At 42.0% G+C, this 18,981-nt stretch overlaps 1 protein-coding gene across 2 annotated transcripts in view; it reads left to right on the top strand.

Annotated features, from left to right (window-relative positions):
* Positions 1 to 18,981, top strand: part of GLRA1 (glycine receptor alpha 1) — a 286,546-nt gene that overhangs the window by 117,343 nt on the left and 150,222 nt on the right. For both annotated transcript variants that reach the window (XM_073621132.1, XM_073621133.1), the window contains exon 3: positions 3,586 to 3,653. In XM_073621132.1, the coding sequence (XP_073477233.1) occupies positions 3,586 to 3,653 (68 nt within the window). The remainder of the gene's footprint in view (positions 1 to 3,585; positions 3,654 to 18,981) is intronic.

Genomic DNA, 18,981 nt, shown 5'->3' with positions numbered 1-18,981 from the left:
GGCTCCTTCTGCTAATTTCATGTTAGTAGTAGTTTGGTTAGTGTTGATTCGCGCTTTTCTTTTTGCATTTTTTATTTTGCGCTATTATTATTGTTATTATTCTTGATATCGCTTGAAAAAAAAAAGCCTTTGAAAATTCGTTTGCAATAACTCCATCAGTATCACCAGCAAAGCAGCTTCATTATTATCCCATTAAAGAAGAAGAGAATTGTGCACTGCATTTGGAGTAATTTGCCACTTCACGAACATTAATTCTCCATTACGAACGCTAGTTTACAAGACCGGCCACTACTGCTTCTGAGCATGCGTGAACTTTTGTGTGACGGACTTGTGTACACACGATCGGACTTTCGGACATCAAGATTTTGTTGGTGGAAAATTTGAGAACCTGCTAGCAAACATTTGTTGGCGGAAAGTCCGACAGCAAATGTTCGATGGAGCATACACACGGTCGGACTTTCCGACAACAAGCTCACATCCAACATTTCCCGTCGGAAAATCTGACCGTGTGTACGCGGCATTAGGAAAAGCCATAGATAGATAGATAGATAGATAGATAGATAGATAGATAGATAGATAGATAGAGCCGTGGAGACCAGGGCCCAGTAAATTCTTTCAAAAAGCATCCACGCTCCAGAAACTAAAAAAAGGTCAATACCCATACCATAAAAGTATGACAATCCAAAATATGTATTTAAAATTTATTACAAAGGGTGTAATCAGTTGAATTACTGTGATTTAAATAAACACTATGGCAACTGACGTCAACACAGTGGGGGAGGTTTACTAAAGTTGGAAAGAGCAAAATCTGGTGCAGCTCTGCACAGAAACCAATCAGCTCCCATGATTTATTGTCAAAGCTTGACCCCTTCCCGACCGGCGCACGCCGATGTACGTTGGCAGAATGGCACGGCTGGGCAAATGGACTTACAGGTACGTCCATTTGAATTCCCCGCCGTGCCATTGCGTGTGCGCGCCGGCCGGGAGCTCCGTGAGTCGGGTCGCCGGTCCCGCGGACTTGATAGCCGCGGGGATACCCGCGATCGCCTCACGGAGAGGACAAATGGGGAGATGCTGATGTAAACAGCATCTCCCCGTTCTGCCTAGTGACAAGTGTCACTGATCACAGCTCCCTGTAATCGGGAGCAGTGATCAGTGTAGTGACACTGCTAGCCCATCCCCCTACAGTTAGAACACATCCCTAGTACTGACTTAACCCCTCCCCGCCCCATAGTGGTAACCCCTTCACTGCCAGTGTCATTTAATCGCACTGATCGCTGTATAAATGACAATGGCCCCAAAAATGTGTCAAAAATGTCCGACATGTCCGCCATAACGTCGCAGTCTCAATAAAAATCGCTGATTACCGCCATTACTAGTAAAAAAAAAAAAAAATTACTAAAAATCCCATAAAACTATCCCCTATTTTGTAGACGCTATAACTTTTGCGCAAACCAATCAATAAACGCTTATTGCGATTTTTTTTAACCAGAAATATGTAGAAGAATACGATCGGCCTAAACTGAGGAAAAAACATTTTTTTTATATATTTTTGGGGGATATTTATTATAGCAAAATGTAAAAAATAATGCGTTTTTTTCAAAATTGTCACTCTTATTTTGTTTATAAAAAATAAAAATCGCAGGGGTGATCAAATACCACCAAAAGAAAGCTCTATTTGTGGGAAAAAAGGACGTCAATTTTGTTTGAGAGCCACGTCGCATGACCGCGCAATTGTCAGTTAAAGCGACGCAGTGCCGAATCGCAGAAAGTGCTCTGGTCAGGAGGGGGGTAAAATCTTCTGGATTTGAAGTGGTTAATTGAACAAGCTGAAGTTAGAAGCTGATTGGCTACTATGCACAGCTGTAACAGATTCTGAGTGCTCCAGTTTTAGTAAATCTGCCCCAGTGCCCGGTAGCTCTTAGGAATGATCCAATCCCAGGGACACAAACTGCACACGCAGCACGCAAGCATAGATCTGCTTCTGTGCTTTATGTGGTTAGTTTAAAAAAAATAGGAGGAGAGGCTGACAGGTTGAATCATATGTTTCTCATAAATTGAATTCTAGAAGAAAAAAAAAAGATTTTTATCACTTTCCATGTCCCTGTTGCTGATTTTCTAAATCTTCTCCCACTTCCTGTCTGGTGAAACTGTAGTCACTTGGAAGTGAAGGGAAATCTCTCTATAGGCTTATGCACAATGGACATATTGAGTAATAAAACATGTTATGTTGTGTACAGCCACCTGTACAAATGAATTACGAGATACAGCTATATGCATGTATACTCCAGTACTTGCATAAACATGCAAATGTGTACCGGCGTACAAACCCAAATGCAGGCTTTCTGGACAGTGAGGCTTTAAATTTGCCTTTTTCTGCTACAACACCACAGCACAGGTGCTCCTGCATGCATTGTTGCACTCTGCAGCCTCCCTTTAACTTCCTAAACCTGTAAGAACCCATTCAGCCTATAAAGCAATCTATTCATTAAACTGGGAGCACACTGTAATGCACTATAAAATCAGGCATGTCCCTTTTTTGTAACACAGAGCACTGCAACATACTACACGTGCCTTGTGGTGTGTAGATATGTTGTGTGTGTATTTATAATGCATGGTTCTGCAATGCACTGCATTGTGTGTATTATTGTAATGTGTAGTAAAACATACATTTTATCACATTATACTGTAGTACACTTGTGTAAATGGGCACTAAACCATAGTGGACAGCTAGCCGCTATAATTGATTTTTTTTTTGGGGGGGGGGGGTTTAGGTACTTAGGTACATTAGATATTTAGGTATTTTAGGGTGTTTAGTCAACTCTTGTCATATCATTGATTTTCATTGTAAGCTAATTATCCTTATGAAAAGGATTTCTGAGAACAATATAAGTTATTTGTAATAAACATCCTTCTAAAAATTGACCTGGGTTTGGTGTGTATTTTTTTGGGTAGATGTTGCTATGAGATGTGTATGTTTTGCAGATGAATAATATTTGGGAATGTGAAGGGAATGTATCAAAGCTGGTCGATCGACTTTGGCATCTAGTGTTATGCCGCGTACACACGACTGGACTTTCCGGCAGAAAAGGTCCGAAGGAACGAATCCGTTGGACATTCCGATCGTGTGTGGGCTTCATCAGACCTTTTCTGTTGAAAAATCTGACGGACCTTAGAAATAGAACATGTTTCAAATCTTTCCGACGGACTTGATTCCTATCCAAAAAAAACGTTTGTCTGTATGCTAGTCTGACGGTCTGTAAACGATGCAAGGGCAGCTATTGGCTACTGGCTATTGAACTTCCTTTTCTAGTCTGGTCGTACGTCATCACGTTCGAAACAATCGGACTTTGGTGGGATTGTGTGTAGGCAAGACCATTTTGTCGGAACTCTGTCAAAAAGTCCTTCGGAGTTCAGTCCAAAGATAAGTCCGCTCGTGTGTACGCGGCATTAGAGTGGAATATGGATAACCAAGTTATCAGCCAATATTCAGCCTGTATTAAAAGGTAACATTGACTATGTTTAACAGTTACAGATTTTACAGATATCTCTTTGCTCATCAAGATCCTTTTTGTTTTGCTACAGGTCCTCCGGTAAATGTCAGCTGCAACATCTTCATAAACAGCTTTGGCTCTATTGCAGAAACCACTATGGTGAGTTCTAAACTGTCTTTTATCAGAGCTAAAAATGTAAAAGAACCCCAAACCATTTCACTTATCTACTGTATGTTTGAGTACCTCCAACTGCAGTCTACATTCATTTCAAAGCAAAGTTCCTACTATGGGCTTGGGGCACGTCTGGAAATAATGAAGTGTGATGTTTTTACAACTTTCATTTACTGTATACTGTATGTCTGTGACCTCAGAATTATTGAAAGCACACAGCCAGGCAACTTGCAATTTTAGGAGGCCAGTATTAAAAGAGTGAAAAACAAATATGATATACAGTTTATTACACAGATATCAACAAGGAAAGGACAAAACCACAACTCTGATTTCTTTTGCTGCAGTAATAATAACAAAACACAGGTTGATACACTGACATTCAGCATAATTACCTGTGTAAATGGGTTCTCTTATTTGTACTGCAGGAAAAAAACATCCGCGTTGTGCCTTTGCCATTGGGTTCTGCAGCAGCCTTTTATATATTGCTGATTGTGGTTTGATGGTTTGGAGCCCATTTGCTGTTTGCACTTCCACAGAACAGTCTTTCCATCAAACTCACCTCTAAGTATGATAGACATATATGTATGTATGTGTATAGCAGCACTAGGGTCATCGGTTTAAATTCCAACCACAGCTCCCTGTGCCTGCGTGGGATTTCTCCCACACTCCAAAGACATGCTGGTAGGTTAATTAGCTGCTGTCTAAATTGGCCCTAGTATGCGTATGTAAGAATGTGAGTTAGGGACCTTAGATTGTAAGCTCCTTGAGGGCAGGGACAGATGCGTATGTATGAATGTGAGTTAGGGACCTTAGATTGTAAGCTCCTTGAGAGCAGGGACAGATGTGAATGTATAAAATATATGTAAAGCACAGCGTTATATAACTACCTGTAATAAGTAAGAATTAACTTCACTAGCTCCACTTGTACCCTTCCCTGTCGTCTGAACAATAGCTTGCTGGAGCCATCTGACTTCACAGCCTCAACCCTCGTGGGAATAAGGGCATTGCTCTCTCTTCACAGATTACTGGCCTACTGAGTCTGTGAGACTCTTCATTATAACACTATCTCAGCCTGCGCTCTCTTAAGACTGATTGATTGAAGTAAATGAAAACTAAATCAGCACAAGTTGGACCCAAGACAAAACCAGATCAGCTGCGAGTTGCAGTAAAAAAAAATTCCCTGCAGAGCTAATCATTTTAAAGTGCATATATCATTTGGAATACAAGAAAGGTTTGATAGCACCCATTACATGCTGTTCCTAATGTCTAATCATCATTTCATGAATAATCATTTGGAGTAATTATTATTTAAGGGTCAGTCCACCCAAAACCTTAATTTAAGTTTTTCTTAGATGCTGGAGCAGTAAACCACTTCACAACTTCTCATGTCTTTTAGGCACTATGTTGGTGAGATGTATGTGCTGGGTTTCCAGATCTGCAGACCTGCTATAGCCATTATAAAGGGGTCTTCCTATCCCTGTTGGAGTTTTGATTTATTTTATATAGTGGAGAATGTAACAAAAGGAGATGGAACACACAAAGCTGAATGGGAACACTTAAAACTCCTACGTGAACAGAAATGGACTTAGGATACATAGCAAGGAGATCTGAAGGTTGGAGTCATATATAAGACACCATGAGCTGACTCCACAGTGCAGCCATCAGAATAATATTCATTTTGAGTGGAGTGACCATTTAAGGACCATTTAGATCTGGGTTGTGGTAAAGTGATTTACCATATGATACTAAAATGAAGAGTAACACATGATCCACAGTGTAGTGTGGATTACAGAGGACAAGGGGGCACTCTTTACGTATGGTGGAAAAGAGATTAAGGGGGAGATTAACTAAAACCGGAGCACTCAGAATCAGGTGCAGCTGTTCATGGTAGCCAATCAGCTTCTAACTTCAGCTTGTTCAATTAAGGTTTGACAATAAAACCCGGAAGCTGATTGGTTTCTATGCAGAGCTTCACCAGATTTTGCATGCACCGGTTTTAGTAAATCTCTGCACACTCCAGTTTTAGTAAATCTCCCCTTTAATCTTCAAATACGGAAAGGTTTCTTCAAAGTAAGAGCTGTGAAAATGTGGCGTGGACTCCCTCCAGAGGTGGTTCTGTCCAGCTCAGTATATTGCTTTAAAAAAGGCCTGGATTGTTTCCTAAATGTACATAATATAACTGTAAACTAATATTTATAGATAAAGTTGATCCAGGGAATATCTGATTGCCTCTTGGGGGATCAAGAAGGATTTTTTCCCCTGTTGTAACAAATTCGATCATGCTGTGATGCTTTTTTTTTTGCGTTCCTCTGGATCAACTGTGGGTATAGAATTGTGTATATAGGATACATTTTCCCCCCTTTTATTGGTTGAATTAAATAGAATTGTGTCTTTTTTCAACCAGACTAATATGTAGCTATGTAAATATGTAGTGTGTTTAGCCAATGATAAATGGCACACCAACACACTACAACAGTAACAGGCAGTGCACCTACACTGACCCTTAATGCATGTACTGCTGAGGGATTATGTTCATTTATTGAGTGAGCAGGTATGGATGTTCCCCTGTGTATATATAATTATGCACTCTGTATAAAGAAGCAAGGCCTGGAATATTAAAATATGTTATTAGGATTATTTAAATTAAGTTGATCACATTTACCTTGCAGGTTTTGGTTCATGAAAAGACATAATATCTATCATGACTGCAGCTGTCACCGCGTTTTGACAAAACTATGTTCTTCACACCTTAAATACTACAGGCAATAAATTGGTTATATTTAGTGAATGCAATCTTGTCAGCTGTGGTCATGGTAGGCATAAGTGAGGTATTTCAAAACAGCCAGAGCTCAGAATGCTGTGAACAAAATCCTCCTGGATGGAAACTCATTACATCATGTGACCTGAGGGGCATTTTCATTCTGTATAAAAGAGCTAAACTAAATGTCTCCTGCAGATTGATAGGCAGTCCAACAGCCAACTGAAGGAATGTGCAGGGCAGGCTGAAGCTGCTGCTATTTGCAAGGCAGTTTAATGCTGTTAGCATAAAACAGAAATGGCTGTTGCTTGGTGATCTTTGCAGTAGATTCACAAAAAAAAAAAAACATTTGCATAGGAAATCTATATACAATGAGACATGATGCCAAACATACTGAAAAATAGGCTTTGGGATTATCTACATGTTAGGCAAAATTGTGAGCCTGCAATGCAAACTCCTTCAATTGCCCATTGGGATGCTTATCTGATAGACCTGATAGGCAACCCAATGGCCAAATGAAAGAGAACGCATGGCAGACTGGCAACGCTGCAACTAAATGCAAGGTAGTGGTCTTGTTTCATCAGCTTTCCACAGGAGATACTATTACAGAAAGGATCTCCAGGTAATAAACTTAAAGTACTTAACAATAGATTCACAAAAAATGATCAGCTTAAGAAACCTGTATACAATGAGACATGATGGCAAACATTCTGAAAAATAGATTTTGGGTACCCATTAGGTTTCTGGAAGTATTCAGAAAAGTAAAGGCAGAATGAAAAGTGGAGAGCTACATCTTTTTTTCTGCTATAAATGAAAAAATCATCCATAGGAATCCTTAAATTGCGCGCTGCCTAAAATGCTGTAGGCCAGCTGTGAGTCTAGGGACCATGGACAAGTTAAGCTGGGGATACCAGTAAACAGAAGAAAATTTCAACTGACTGAATAATTGAAAACCCTATACTGGTCTCAGCGGACAGTAGGCAAGGAGAAAAGGTGACATGTATTCGTGAAACTGCTTGACTTTCTTTGATGTATAAAAGGAGAATAAAACGTCTCTTATTTTTTAACAATCACTATATCACTGCCTATCACGCAAAACCTAATGGCTAACATTAGTACTTACTGGAAACGACATATACAAATACAGTTTTACAGATTTTTTTGTTTTGTTTTTTAATTAAGGACAGTCGTGACATGATATCATACCTATTTCCTATTCATTTTTCTTTTTCCAGTCACCTCTTCATCTGTCTTCTTCTACCTCACTATCCTTTCCTTTCCATAACCAATGTATATATTAATCTGTACAATCTTGACTGACCCTCAACCACTCTATAGAGTTATATGAACATCACATCTGATAGGCTTATGGCCTTTATTCATGGAATTTTTTTGGCTATTTTTTTAAACAGTAGGTTGCCAAGTCTTTCCGCAACTTTTACCAATTACATGGCTTGGGACTGTCATGTTATTACACATGAGCATAGACAAATTGTACAGAAACACCAAGGCCAATTTAAACATGAGCAAATTAACCTACCAGCATGTCTTTGGAGTAGAACAAGGGTGCACACACCACTTCGGGCACAAAAATGGACACACCCGATTCAAGGTGCTAATCCCGGCAGATCACCGTAGGCAATATCAAGAAGAGAAGAAAAGATTAATCGCACACTTGAATCCAAAAGATGCTGCAGAAATTTCTTTATTGTCATGAGCCAGAAAAAATTGCAATGATGATCAGTTGACGCATTTCACACAAAAAGAACCGTGCTTGTGAACAAGCACGGTTCTTTTCGTGTGAAATGCGTCAACTGATCATCATTGCAATTTTGTCTGGCTCATGACAATAAAGACATTTCTACAGCATCTTTTGGATTCAAGTGTGCGATCAATCTTTTCTACTCTTCTTGATGTCTTTGGAGTATAGGAAGAAACTGGTGTACCAAAAGAAAATCCACACAAACACAGGAAGAACAACTATTAGCAGGGTCCATCCCATATCCTTTCTCTTTCTCTTACCAATCTCTTCTTCATCCCCCTTTACCACTCTTATACACACCTAAACATACACACACAAAAATGCGCACACCATTCTATTCCTTTATTTATCTCTCTCTCTCCCTGATAAGCTAGAAACAAAAACTGATTACTAAAAGGAAAACCAAGAACACTGTATTTGTCTAGAAAATATATTACATATATTTTTTCTGCAATATTGCTTACTTTGTTAAACCCCCCAGGGGAAGTCTATTCCCAGAGCACATGGGAGAGAACTCTCTGTGTCAGCCTGAAATCAAGGTTATTGATATTTTCTGAAAAGAACAAAATGAACGTTCTGCTCTAAAACGAAGTCTGTGGGACACAAGTTATTAAAAAAAAAAAAAAAAGAAAGTTTATAAAAGTATGAGGCTAAATCAATCAGCTCTTTCATCAAGTTCTCTGCTGGAAAATAGAAGCATGCATTTAGATGTTCATAATCTTATCCTATCCTTGTTGTAAAAGAAAAATATAAGAAGTAAATTAGAATTTTGGTTTCCAGTCTGACATAGAATTTACATGTTCAAAATAATTATATAGTATGTTCTATAGTTTGGGAGGGGGGGGAGTGATAAATAGTGTATAGTGTATGTCAGAAAATAGGCACTGCATTGGAAAGGTTCCGTAGTAATGGAGGTTGTGGGTGTCTCAGTTTTTCGCCTCCCTCTTCGTCTCAGTCCAGAGGTGTGCACCTTCTCCCCCTTCACCCCCAAAACACACACAATACTCACAGAACCCCCAGAGGCCAGAGAACAGACTGGTCTCTACAGGGTGTACTAGGGCTAATTGGTATTGGTGTTGGGGTGCAGCGGCTGGCAGTGTTGGAGTTCATAGTCAGGGATACTGGCTGGCAGAAAGGTGCAGTATCTGGGTTGTTGGGGTGCAGTGATAAGGGTGCTGGTAGGTACGGAGATGGCAGAGTCCCAAGGATACTGAGTTCTTTATAGGCTTGAATACAAAAGCTGTCTATTATAAGCCTGCAGGGAGACCTCTCCAACTGAGCAACAGCTGATATTTTAAAAAAATTCAAAAGTGTGGCGCTATGAATTACGTGAAAGAATAATGAATAAATAATGATTCAAATAAAAATTTTAAAAATACAGTGACTTCAAAGCAGATATTTCGGTATGAACTAGAAAAATACTGCGTGAATGTATGTAATAGTGAATGAAATAGTAACACTCAAATACATGTATTGGACCAAGTGTAAAAAAACACAAACCAATATTGAATGCAAAGTCCAAATAAGTGAACAAACACAAGCAAAAAGTCTGTGATAATAGTGAAAAAAAATGATGATAAACAGGTATCTCCTGAGCATGCAGGGGGATGGTTCCGAACCGGCAACCTGGTGGGTAGATGAACCGTAGAGAGACCGGAAGTGCAAAGAAGATTGAAATCGGTGCCAGGACCATCACCAGAAACCAAGGAGGCTTACCAGAAGTTGTGGCCTGAAATGGCGTATGCCATACAGGTCAAAAAGGCTTGATGACCAACAGGTCTAGGTAAAATATCTGGTCGGATGTCATCACACAGATAGGGGGAAGAGATCAGCACGGCTTCCTCAGCAATGGGTACACCATGAGCCAAACGAATAGTTTGTGTAACATGTGAGGGATAAAAACACTCACATAGCGTGATAACGTTTGAACTTGGATTTATTTAAAATAAAGAGAAAACAGACTCACATTTTCAGAAGATAAAAACAGCATGTAATTTTGTAGCGGTAGTCATGAGGGGTCCACCCGACATGTTTCAACTAAAAAGTCATCATCTGACCAGATGAGTATGAGGACATTGGTAGGGGCTTCCCAAAATGGCAAGCCATATGTTTTAAGAAACTTCCAGCTTATTAAATCTCAGCTGCTATATTATATTTTTGACATCTTAGCTAATATGTTTTAAAGCAGTTCATGGTTTAATAAGTTGGGCACTTTTACTTTTAAAAGAATCACCATGCAATTTCTAGATGCAACAAATATATAACTGCCATATGACTGATTGTAACCTGATCGCTAAGGAAAGTATTAAACAGTGTTTTAAAAACATTTCCTCACCCTTATGCCGTGTACACACGATCGCACACTCCGACAACAAAATCTATGTTTTCTTTCCGATGGATGTTGGCTCAAACTTGTCTTGCATACACACGGTCACACAAATCTTGTTGGAAATACCGATTGCCAAGAATTCCGTTTGTCGGAAATTCAGAAGAAAAGTGTCCGATGGAGCCTACACATGGTCGGAATTTCCGCCAACAAGCTCCCATCGAACATTTCTCGTCGGAAAATCCAACCGTGTGTACGCGGCATTACTCTTTCTCCCATGGGGATTTCTCTTTGATGGATATATAAATACATTTTGAAAACACTGATGACTTGGAATATACAGTTCAATTTCATATATTAAGTGGCAAAAGTGTTAAAATAAAAGCGTGTGCACTGAAGGACTCGGTGGGATGGCCAGTGAGCGGATTCAGTGGGATGGCCAGTGGGCGGACCCTGGGGAATGTTGGCGGTCAGGCCTGGGGGTCCAGGCCTTAAGCTGTGTAAGTTTAAATGTAAGTGTAAATTTCTGATGGTTGCCCTTCTTCTTAGCCATCCCAGTTTCATCAGGAGTGTACTGGGATTTAAACTAAACACCCTGTGTCCTGCTGGTTGTTGGAGTAGTCATCTGGAGCCTGTAAAAGGCCACGTCTCAGACAAGCATGGTGCCCATGCAGAAAAGTGCATCTAAAGCAATTTGTGTGTGTGTGTGTGTGGTCATTTTGAAAATACAGCACCCAAATATTTGTAGAATTCCACTGACTGACACTATACTACACAACACAGATCTGACATTGGTCCGACATTTGCAGCCCTTACAAACTAAGAAAAACCCAGAAACAGAAGTTATAAGGGTAAAAAAGTGATCTCTCACTTCCCACATTGTATTTACCCAGTTGTAGCACACTGGTGTTTAGGCAGGGTTGCTTCTAAATTTACCTGCCAGGTATAGCTGCCTTGGCTAATTGTTGAGGATCAATTGATTTCACTCTAATGCCCTGTACACACAATAGGATTTTCTGACAACAAAATCCATGTTTTTTTTCCGACGGATGTTGGCTCAAACTTGTCTTGCATACACACGGTCACACAAATCTTGTCGGAAATTCCAAACGTCAAGAACGAGGTGACGTACAACACGTACGACGAGCTGAGAAAAATGAAGTGTGGCTCTTCTGCTTGATTCCGAGCATGCGTACAACTTTGTGCATCGGAATTGTGTACACACGATCGGAATTTACAACAACAGATTTTTTGTCGGAAAATTTGAGAACCAGCTCTCAAATTTTGTGTGACGGAAATTCCGATGGAAAATGTCCGATGGAGCCTCCCATTTAACACAAGCTCCCATTGAACATTTTCCGTCGGAAAATCCTATCGTGTGTACGGGGCATTAGTCTGTAAATGCTGCACTTCTCTCTTTTGCCGCTAGATGGCCGGGTACTTGGTGGCATTAGATATGAGAAGGGCACTGCAAGTTCAGATTATGGGTATATGGGGTATCTCAGTCAATGGGCAGGAGTTTTCTTAAATCCCTTGGCCTGCTGGGAGAACCTATATATTTGGGTAGAGTCAGGTGATCTATGTTCTGTGCCACCTGGACGGCTGTCTGGGTGGACGTGTGTTGTATTGCCCGGGCTGCTGGGCCGGATCTTGGGCTTATCCCGGGCACATCTGGCTGCTAGGCTGTCTGAGGACCTATCCAGAAGCAAGAGAGCAGCACAGGGTTGGGATTGAGGCTTGCAGTCCAAACAGAAGTGACGGTCCAGAAGTGACCATCCCCCTTATTACCAGGGACCGCAGTGAGTAGCTGAAGCAAGTACTGGAGCAGTATTCTCATCAACCGGGCATGGTGAAGAATTGAGAAACTTCAGTGGGAATCAAGCCAGGGACCCAGCGGAGGTGACGCTTGCAGAGCAGCCTTGTGTGTCAAGCCAGGCACCGGGAGGGCCAGTGGAGTTAAGCATGAGAAGTATCTTGAGTGTCAAGCTAGGGACCCAGCAGAGAGGTGGGGGTGACGCTTGAGGAAGATACTACCACGAAGATTGGAAGAGCTCAGGGGATTAAGTGACAGTGAATCATCTAGTCTAGAAAGAGACAGGGAGCTCAGTGGGCTGAAGAACTACAAGAAGTGATTGTAGTGGAAGCGAAGGAACTGTTACATTTTGTGTTAGAAACTGTTAAAGACTGTTGTCATAGGAGACAACATTCTTATACATGCAGATGTGGTGTCTTGCTGGATGCCTTTCCCTGCATGGCTGTCCTCCTATTGAAGTCTTGTAGTCTGACAATTAATCTTGCAACTACCTAAGGGTGTCCTGGCCCTAACCCTCTCTCCCAAAGTTCTGTTAAGAGAAATAAAATCTCTTTTGCATCCATGAAGTGTCTGGCACCCAATCAATCTACCTTGCATTACATCCACTATGCCATGCCACCCACCATATACAGAAGGATGTCAGCTATCTCTAGCCCTGGAGGTTCTCATTAGACCAAAGGAGGCCTGGGACCTTGCTACACAATCAGAATGCAAAATAAAGGGCTATTATATAAATCTTACAAAGTTGGATAAAGTCCAGTGGCCACTCTGTCATGAATGTACCTATATACTCACTAGTGGACAGTGTACTTTGACGTTGCTTGCTACTTGCTGACCACTTTATGGACTGCCTTTGGCTCATAAGATTATTCTATGCTACTAAACATCTTTTAACTTGCCAGATTCATGCTATATTACTTGCTTGATGACTCCCCTGCCACTTGTCCATGCTTACCTACTTGATGACTCCCCTGCCGCTTGCCCCTGCTTGCCTACTTGGACTCTACAAGGATAGGACTTGGTAGGATAGGATTGACCATATATACATATTACACCAAAATGAAATACCCTAAAACTCCCCTAGGATAAAATGCCTCATTGAGGGTTTAGAAATAAGGGGTTCAGTTTGGTTGTATATATGACTTCCCACAGACGTATTTTAATACAGTTATAGATCAATCCAAAGAATTGTAGGAATTGTCTGTGTTGGGGACACTGTGATTAGACTTAAGCAACTGTGTTTATTAGGTTGGAATCCTTTTATAATTTGATAGATGCTGATGCTACAGCACACGGTTGCTAGGTATACTTACAGTGGCTAAAGGAAAGGTCCGGAACCATAGGTGTGTTTCAGACAACAGAAAACCAAAGAAATGCTCAGTTCAACTTACAAACCAGCCTGCAACCAACCAAATTATTCTAACAGCATCCGTTATAAACAAGTTTGTTTGCACACATTTGCAAATACATGCGTAAGCTACAGAACCCTGTCAAGGCACCCGAAGATTTTCTGTAGTCCTACCTCTCAATTTTATTGAGAGCCTCCACAGTGGAACCACATGCATTATAATGGATAGGCAGAGGGCAGGGGAGCCTGGGGGGAGCGCACCCCGACACAGGTCTGCACAGGACACCCAGCATATAGCACAATGGCAGTAAAGGTGTCCATTGCATCCCCTCACCAGTATTTCAACAGTACAAACAAATGGCCACTGCCCTCACCTGTAACTGGCCTTTGTTGCCAGGAGCACATGGAAGGGCAATGCATACAAAACAAAACCAAAGAAATCCCCAGCTCAACTCACCACACAGCCTGCAACCAACCAAATTATCCTGTCTAACAATATGCGTTAAAAACAGGGGTTTCGTTTGTTTTGTATGCGTTGCCCTTCCGTGAGCTCCTTGCTGCAATGGCCAGTTATAGGTGAGGGCAGTGGCCATTTGTTTGTAGTGTTGCAGACAACGTTGTCTCCTTTTTGTATGTATGGTGAAGGGTTTGATTTTTTTTATTTTAGGTCGTTCTGTAATGTTTCATATTTAATATTTTTGTGATAATAAAGCCTTTCTGGAAGATTTGTACTATGCATTATGATTGGTTAAAAACCAAGTGAGAAGTGAGAGATTGCTTTATTTTATCCTGGTAACGTCTATTTCTGGGATTTTCTTAGTTATGTCTGATCATATCCCCCACACCACATTTGCGGGTGAGCTGGGATCCAATCAAAATTAGAAAAAAAACCTGTATTGGAGTTTTCATTCAAGTTTATAATTTACAGTCCTTCCAGTTTCATGCAATCTAATTATGTTTGATTCGATCTTATTTGATTATGCTTGCTTGGGTGGCTGTACAATAATCTCAAACGTGGTACATTAATTTAGCTTTTTGTGGCCAGTTACTGTCTGTTTTTCAATTTGTATTATTAAGAAAATTTCACTTCTGCAGACAGCAAATTAATTTTAGAGACCCTAAACAAATCTAAACAGCAGTGCCCTGCAGTAGAAGAGGGATTATACTCACCCCCCAGTGGCCTGGGTCACCTATCTTCCCCTCTGTTAGACTGGTAGCATCCGACACTCTTGGAGCGATGGGTGTCTATATTCCCTGCCACCTGCTGTCTTTCCATGTGCTACTCCCTACTTCACTACAGGACTCAACAGTTAGCATGGGGGTCAGAGGAGGTCACCCATTGACAGGGGACATTTTTTGGTTCCATTGATGCCAGCGCATTTTCCCTCTCACTGACACCAGGGCATTTTTTGCCTCCCACTGATGCCAGGGTAATTTTTGCCTTCCACTGACACCAGGGCGTTGTTACCTCACACTCATGCCAGCGTTTTTGCCTGTTCATTTCAGCACTTGGTTTTACACCTATGTACATAGTACTCAGTGGAGTGATCTGCTGCTCCATAGTATGAGCATAGTTCCAGCAGTGATTTCATTGCAACGGGAGCAGTGCAGAATGCAGCACAGGAGCAAGATAAGCGTATTTTGCACTGCAGCTGAATACAAATACTTGTCAGGGTGGTGGGAGACACCACTGACCAGCAATGAGTGACCTAAAGGAGGAGGTGGGAAAACAACGCTAACCACCAACAGGCAACACTGTTATGTGAATGGGCTAACCATTGACCGCCAATGCCTTTGCATTTTTTTTTCTGTCCACTAATTGCTACTGCTGATATTTTTGCTGACCACATTTTCGCACATTTTTGTGCAACTTTTTAAAAACGTTTGTCAGCAGCAAGGCAATTGTCAGCAGCAAGGATGAGTCACTGCTCGTTAAGGAGCTGGCACCCGCCGGCGTTCTAACAACGACGAGTCATCTCTACAGTCAGCAGGGGTTAACCGCTGGCAGCAAAATATAACCAAAAGAACCAGCATTGAAGGAAAAAACTGTTTGGGGGTCCACTCTCCCCAATCCATACTAGGCTCTTTGACTCTAGTATGAATTTTAGAGGGGAACCCCATACCAAAAAAATGGCGTAAGGGCCCCCCAAAGTCTATAACAGGCACTTATCCATGCATGCAACCCAACAGGCCAGGAAAGGAGCGAGCCGCCCCTCCTAAACCATACAAAGCCAAATGCCCCCAACATGGGAGGGCACTTTGCCGGCAAAGCACCTTGTCCCCATGTTGATGAGGACAAAGGCCTCTTCCCCACAACCCTGGCCCAGAGATTGTGGGGGTGTGGGGCGTGGCTTATCAGATATGGAAGCCTTCTTTAAGAAGGGGCCCCCCATAACCATGTCCACCCCATGTGAATGATTGTGGATTACGTAGTACCCCTACTCATTCACCAAAAAAAGTAAATTTTGATTTTAAAAAAAATAAAGAATTAATAAACATGTCTCTCAATGTAAAAAAAATTAAAGAATTAATAAACATGTCTCTCAATGTAAATACATTGTCAATCACGATTAACAATGGCCCCCCCGCCCACAAAACATAATGGCCCCCCCCCACCCATATTCATGGCATGTAGCCTTGTATGGTTTGGACCTGCCGGGCTGCATACTCAGGTAAGGTCTTTTTATGGATTATGTGGGAAACACTTTTTTTTATTCCATATTCCAGGTTCCATAACAACAAAAATAGCTCCAAAATTGTTTGAGCTTCAAGCGTTTGGCTTCATGTTTCATGTGACCTGAAGTAGAGATGTGAACCATCTCCATAGAGAATATTTTATTTTTTCTCCCTGACCCTGAGCGTTTTGGAGCTTGAGGTTTCAAGCTCCAAATCGCTCAGGTGTGAATGGGGCCATTCATGTGTTTTATAAGCTCTGTTGTACATTACGTATTACTGACTGTTATATACACTGTGATTTATGATTGTAACACTAACTCTGTTAAGGCTGCTGGTAGCTGGCTCCCCTATCCCTACACAGCCAGGCAACAAGCATTTTCCACTTTCATCTGAATACAAGAAAACTGTCTCTGAGCTTGGTTTTGTTGTTTTAGTAGGGGTAATAACTTAGATGGGGTAAAGGGGTTAAGGGATGCCCAATTTGATAGGAACAATGAATAGGGACAACTTCCTTCCTATGTACAAGATCCTCAACTGTCCTTTTTCCTGGACACCGGCAGTCTTTGGTGATCAAAAGCAAAAGCTCTGTCTCCTTTAGAAAAATAGCACAACTGGTTGCAAACTACATACAGGAGTATCTCCTCTCCTCTACAGAACTGCTTCCAGCTCTACTGCCTGGAGTAACTACCAGCCCTCCTGGCTGCTTGTCCACCAGCCCACCTGGCTACTCTCAAGGCAAAAGATAGGAACGGTTAAGCACTGCGCTGTCCTCCTGAAAGCTTGCTACATGTGGTAGTCTCTCCCTGCGTGAATCCCTGCGTGTGCTGATGTAGTCACTTTTCCCTTTTTACCCCTGCTGCTCCTTAGGCAAGTTTCCTTTTTAAACTGAATTGCTGATAGAATTTTCCTAAGCCAGCCCAAGCCCAGCCTGGAAGTATGGGTGCCCTCCTCAGCCACTGACAGCCTCATTAGCACTCCATCTTCCACTTCTACCCCCCCCCCCGCTGGCATGGCTCCACCATATTTCAGGGCTCACTCAGGCACCCTGCCAGGATATTCTGTCTGCCTAGTTCCCTCAAGTATGCATATCAGACCCTCTTGGTCTCCACCCACTAACTTCTAGAAGTTTCTCCAAACTTCTACATCCAGGGGGTGGTACCAGGGACCTGCCTCTGTGGAGCCATCCAGCCTAACCTGCAGTAGCCCTGACCCAATTTCTGACTCACAAACTAACCATGAGTCATAACCTAAATTTGCCTGCACTAACACTAGAAGCACACTAGAGGGTGCTACATATTATATAGTCCTGACTTCTGCACTCTAATCTGTGTTACATACTGCTAACCACAGTGTTTGTCTCTACAGTTGCTGGTTGCTTTGTAGTCCACAGCTATTTTTTTGGAGTTTATCTTTAACCACTTCCCACCCAGCCTATAGCAGAATGACGGCCGGGCGGTGGTTCAGTTATCCTGTGTGGGCATCATATGATGCCCCACGGGGGCGTGCAGCGCGGCGATCAGAGGTGCTGTGTGTCACTCTGTTCTGATGGAGGCTCCTTACCACATGATCAGCTGTGACCAATCCAGGAAGTGCCGGTAAATGACTTTCCTCGGTTCGCGCTGACAGGGAGAGCCGATCGGCGGCTCTCCCTGTCAGAGGGGGGGTCTGTGCTGATAATAAGCACATTGATTATCAGTACAGCCCCATCAGATGTGCCACCAACAGTGCCCATTCGCTGCCAGTCAGTGCCCCATCAGAAACGCCTGTCAGTGCCCATCAAAGTGCCAATCAGTGCCCACAACAGTGCCAATCAGTTCCCACCAAAGTGCCAATCAGTGCCTGTCTCAGTGCCAATCAGTGCCCATCAGGAAAACCTGTCAGTACCTCATCATCAGTGCTGCCCACCAAAAGAAAGCTATATTTGTGGGAAGAAAATTATAAAAATTGAGTTTGGGTACAGTGTTGCATGACCACGCAATTGTCATTCAAAGTGTGACAGCGCTGAAAGCTGAAAATTGTCCTGGGCAGGAAGGGGGAAAGTGCCCAGTATTGAAGTGGTTAAGGTGGGATTGGGCAAAGTGTTCTCTTTATGCCTATATTCCGTGCAGTGAAAGGCTTGTGTAAAAAAAGAGCTTCAAATTTTAAAAAGATTTTGCTGTGTACTGCTGTAAAGCTGACCATACATTATAAAATATCATTGTACAACTGTAGCAGTACCCCTGTAGGGGCCACTGGATATTGCATGTCCTCTGACCAAGACAAACAGTGGGTGCAAAAAGTCAGTCAGCCAAACTCTGGGACAACATCCAAGAATGGTGGGGTTGGACACACGCCAGTTAGGTATGTTCAGAATAACAAAAGCAGACAGCAATGTATAACACTTGAATATGCAAAAATAGTAGATACTGAATAATTGAATGGGCCTAGAGAGCTCAATGGTAGAAGGGGGACTATGACTAGAGAAAGTCTGGCCTTCAGGGAACTATACTTCTATAAAGAGGAAGAAATTAGGCAGTATTTGGGCCAACACACACCCTGCAGATGATGGCATAAGGGTAGTCCAACTTTTAGACCTGGACACAATCTTCGCCAGCACTTTGGAGCTCAAAGATGTTGAAGGGGAAAATCCTCAG

Source organism: Aquarana catesbeiana, linkage group LG03 (assembly GCF_042186555.1).
Source record: "Aquarana catesbeiana isolate 2022-GZ linkage group LG03, ASM4218655v1, whole genome shotgun sequence".
NCBI lineage: Eukaryota > Metazoa > Chordata > Amphibia > Anura > Ranidae > Aquarana > Aquarana catesbeiana.
This window is presented reverse-complemented; position numbering and strand designations above follow the sequence as displayed.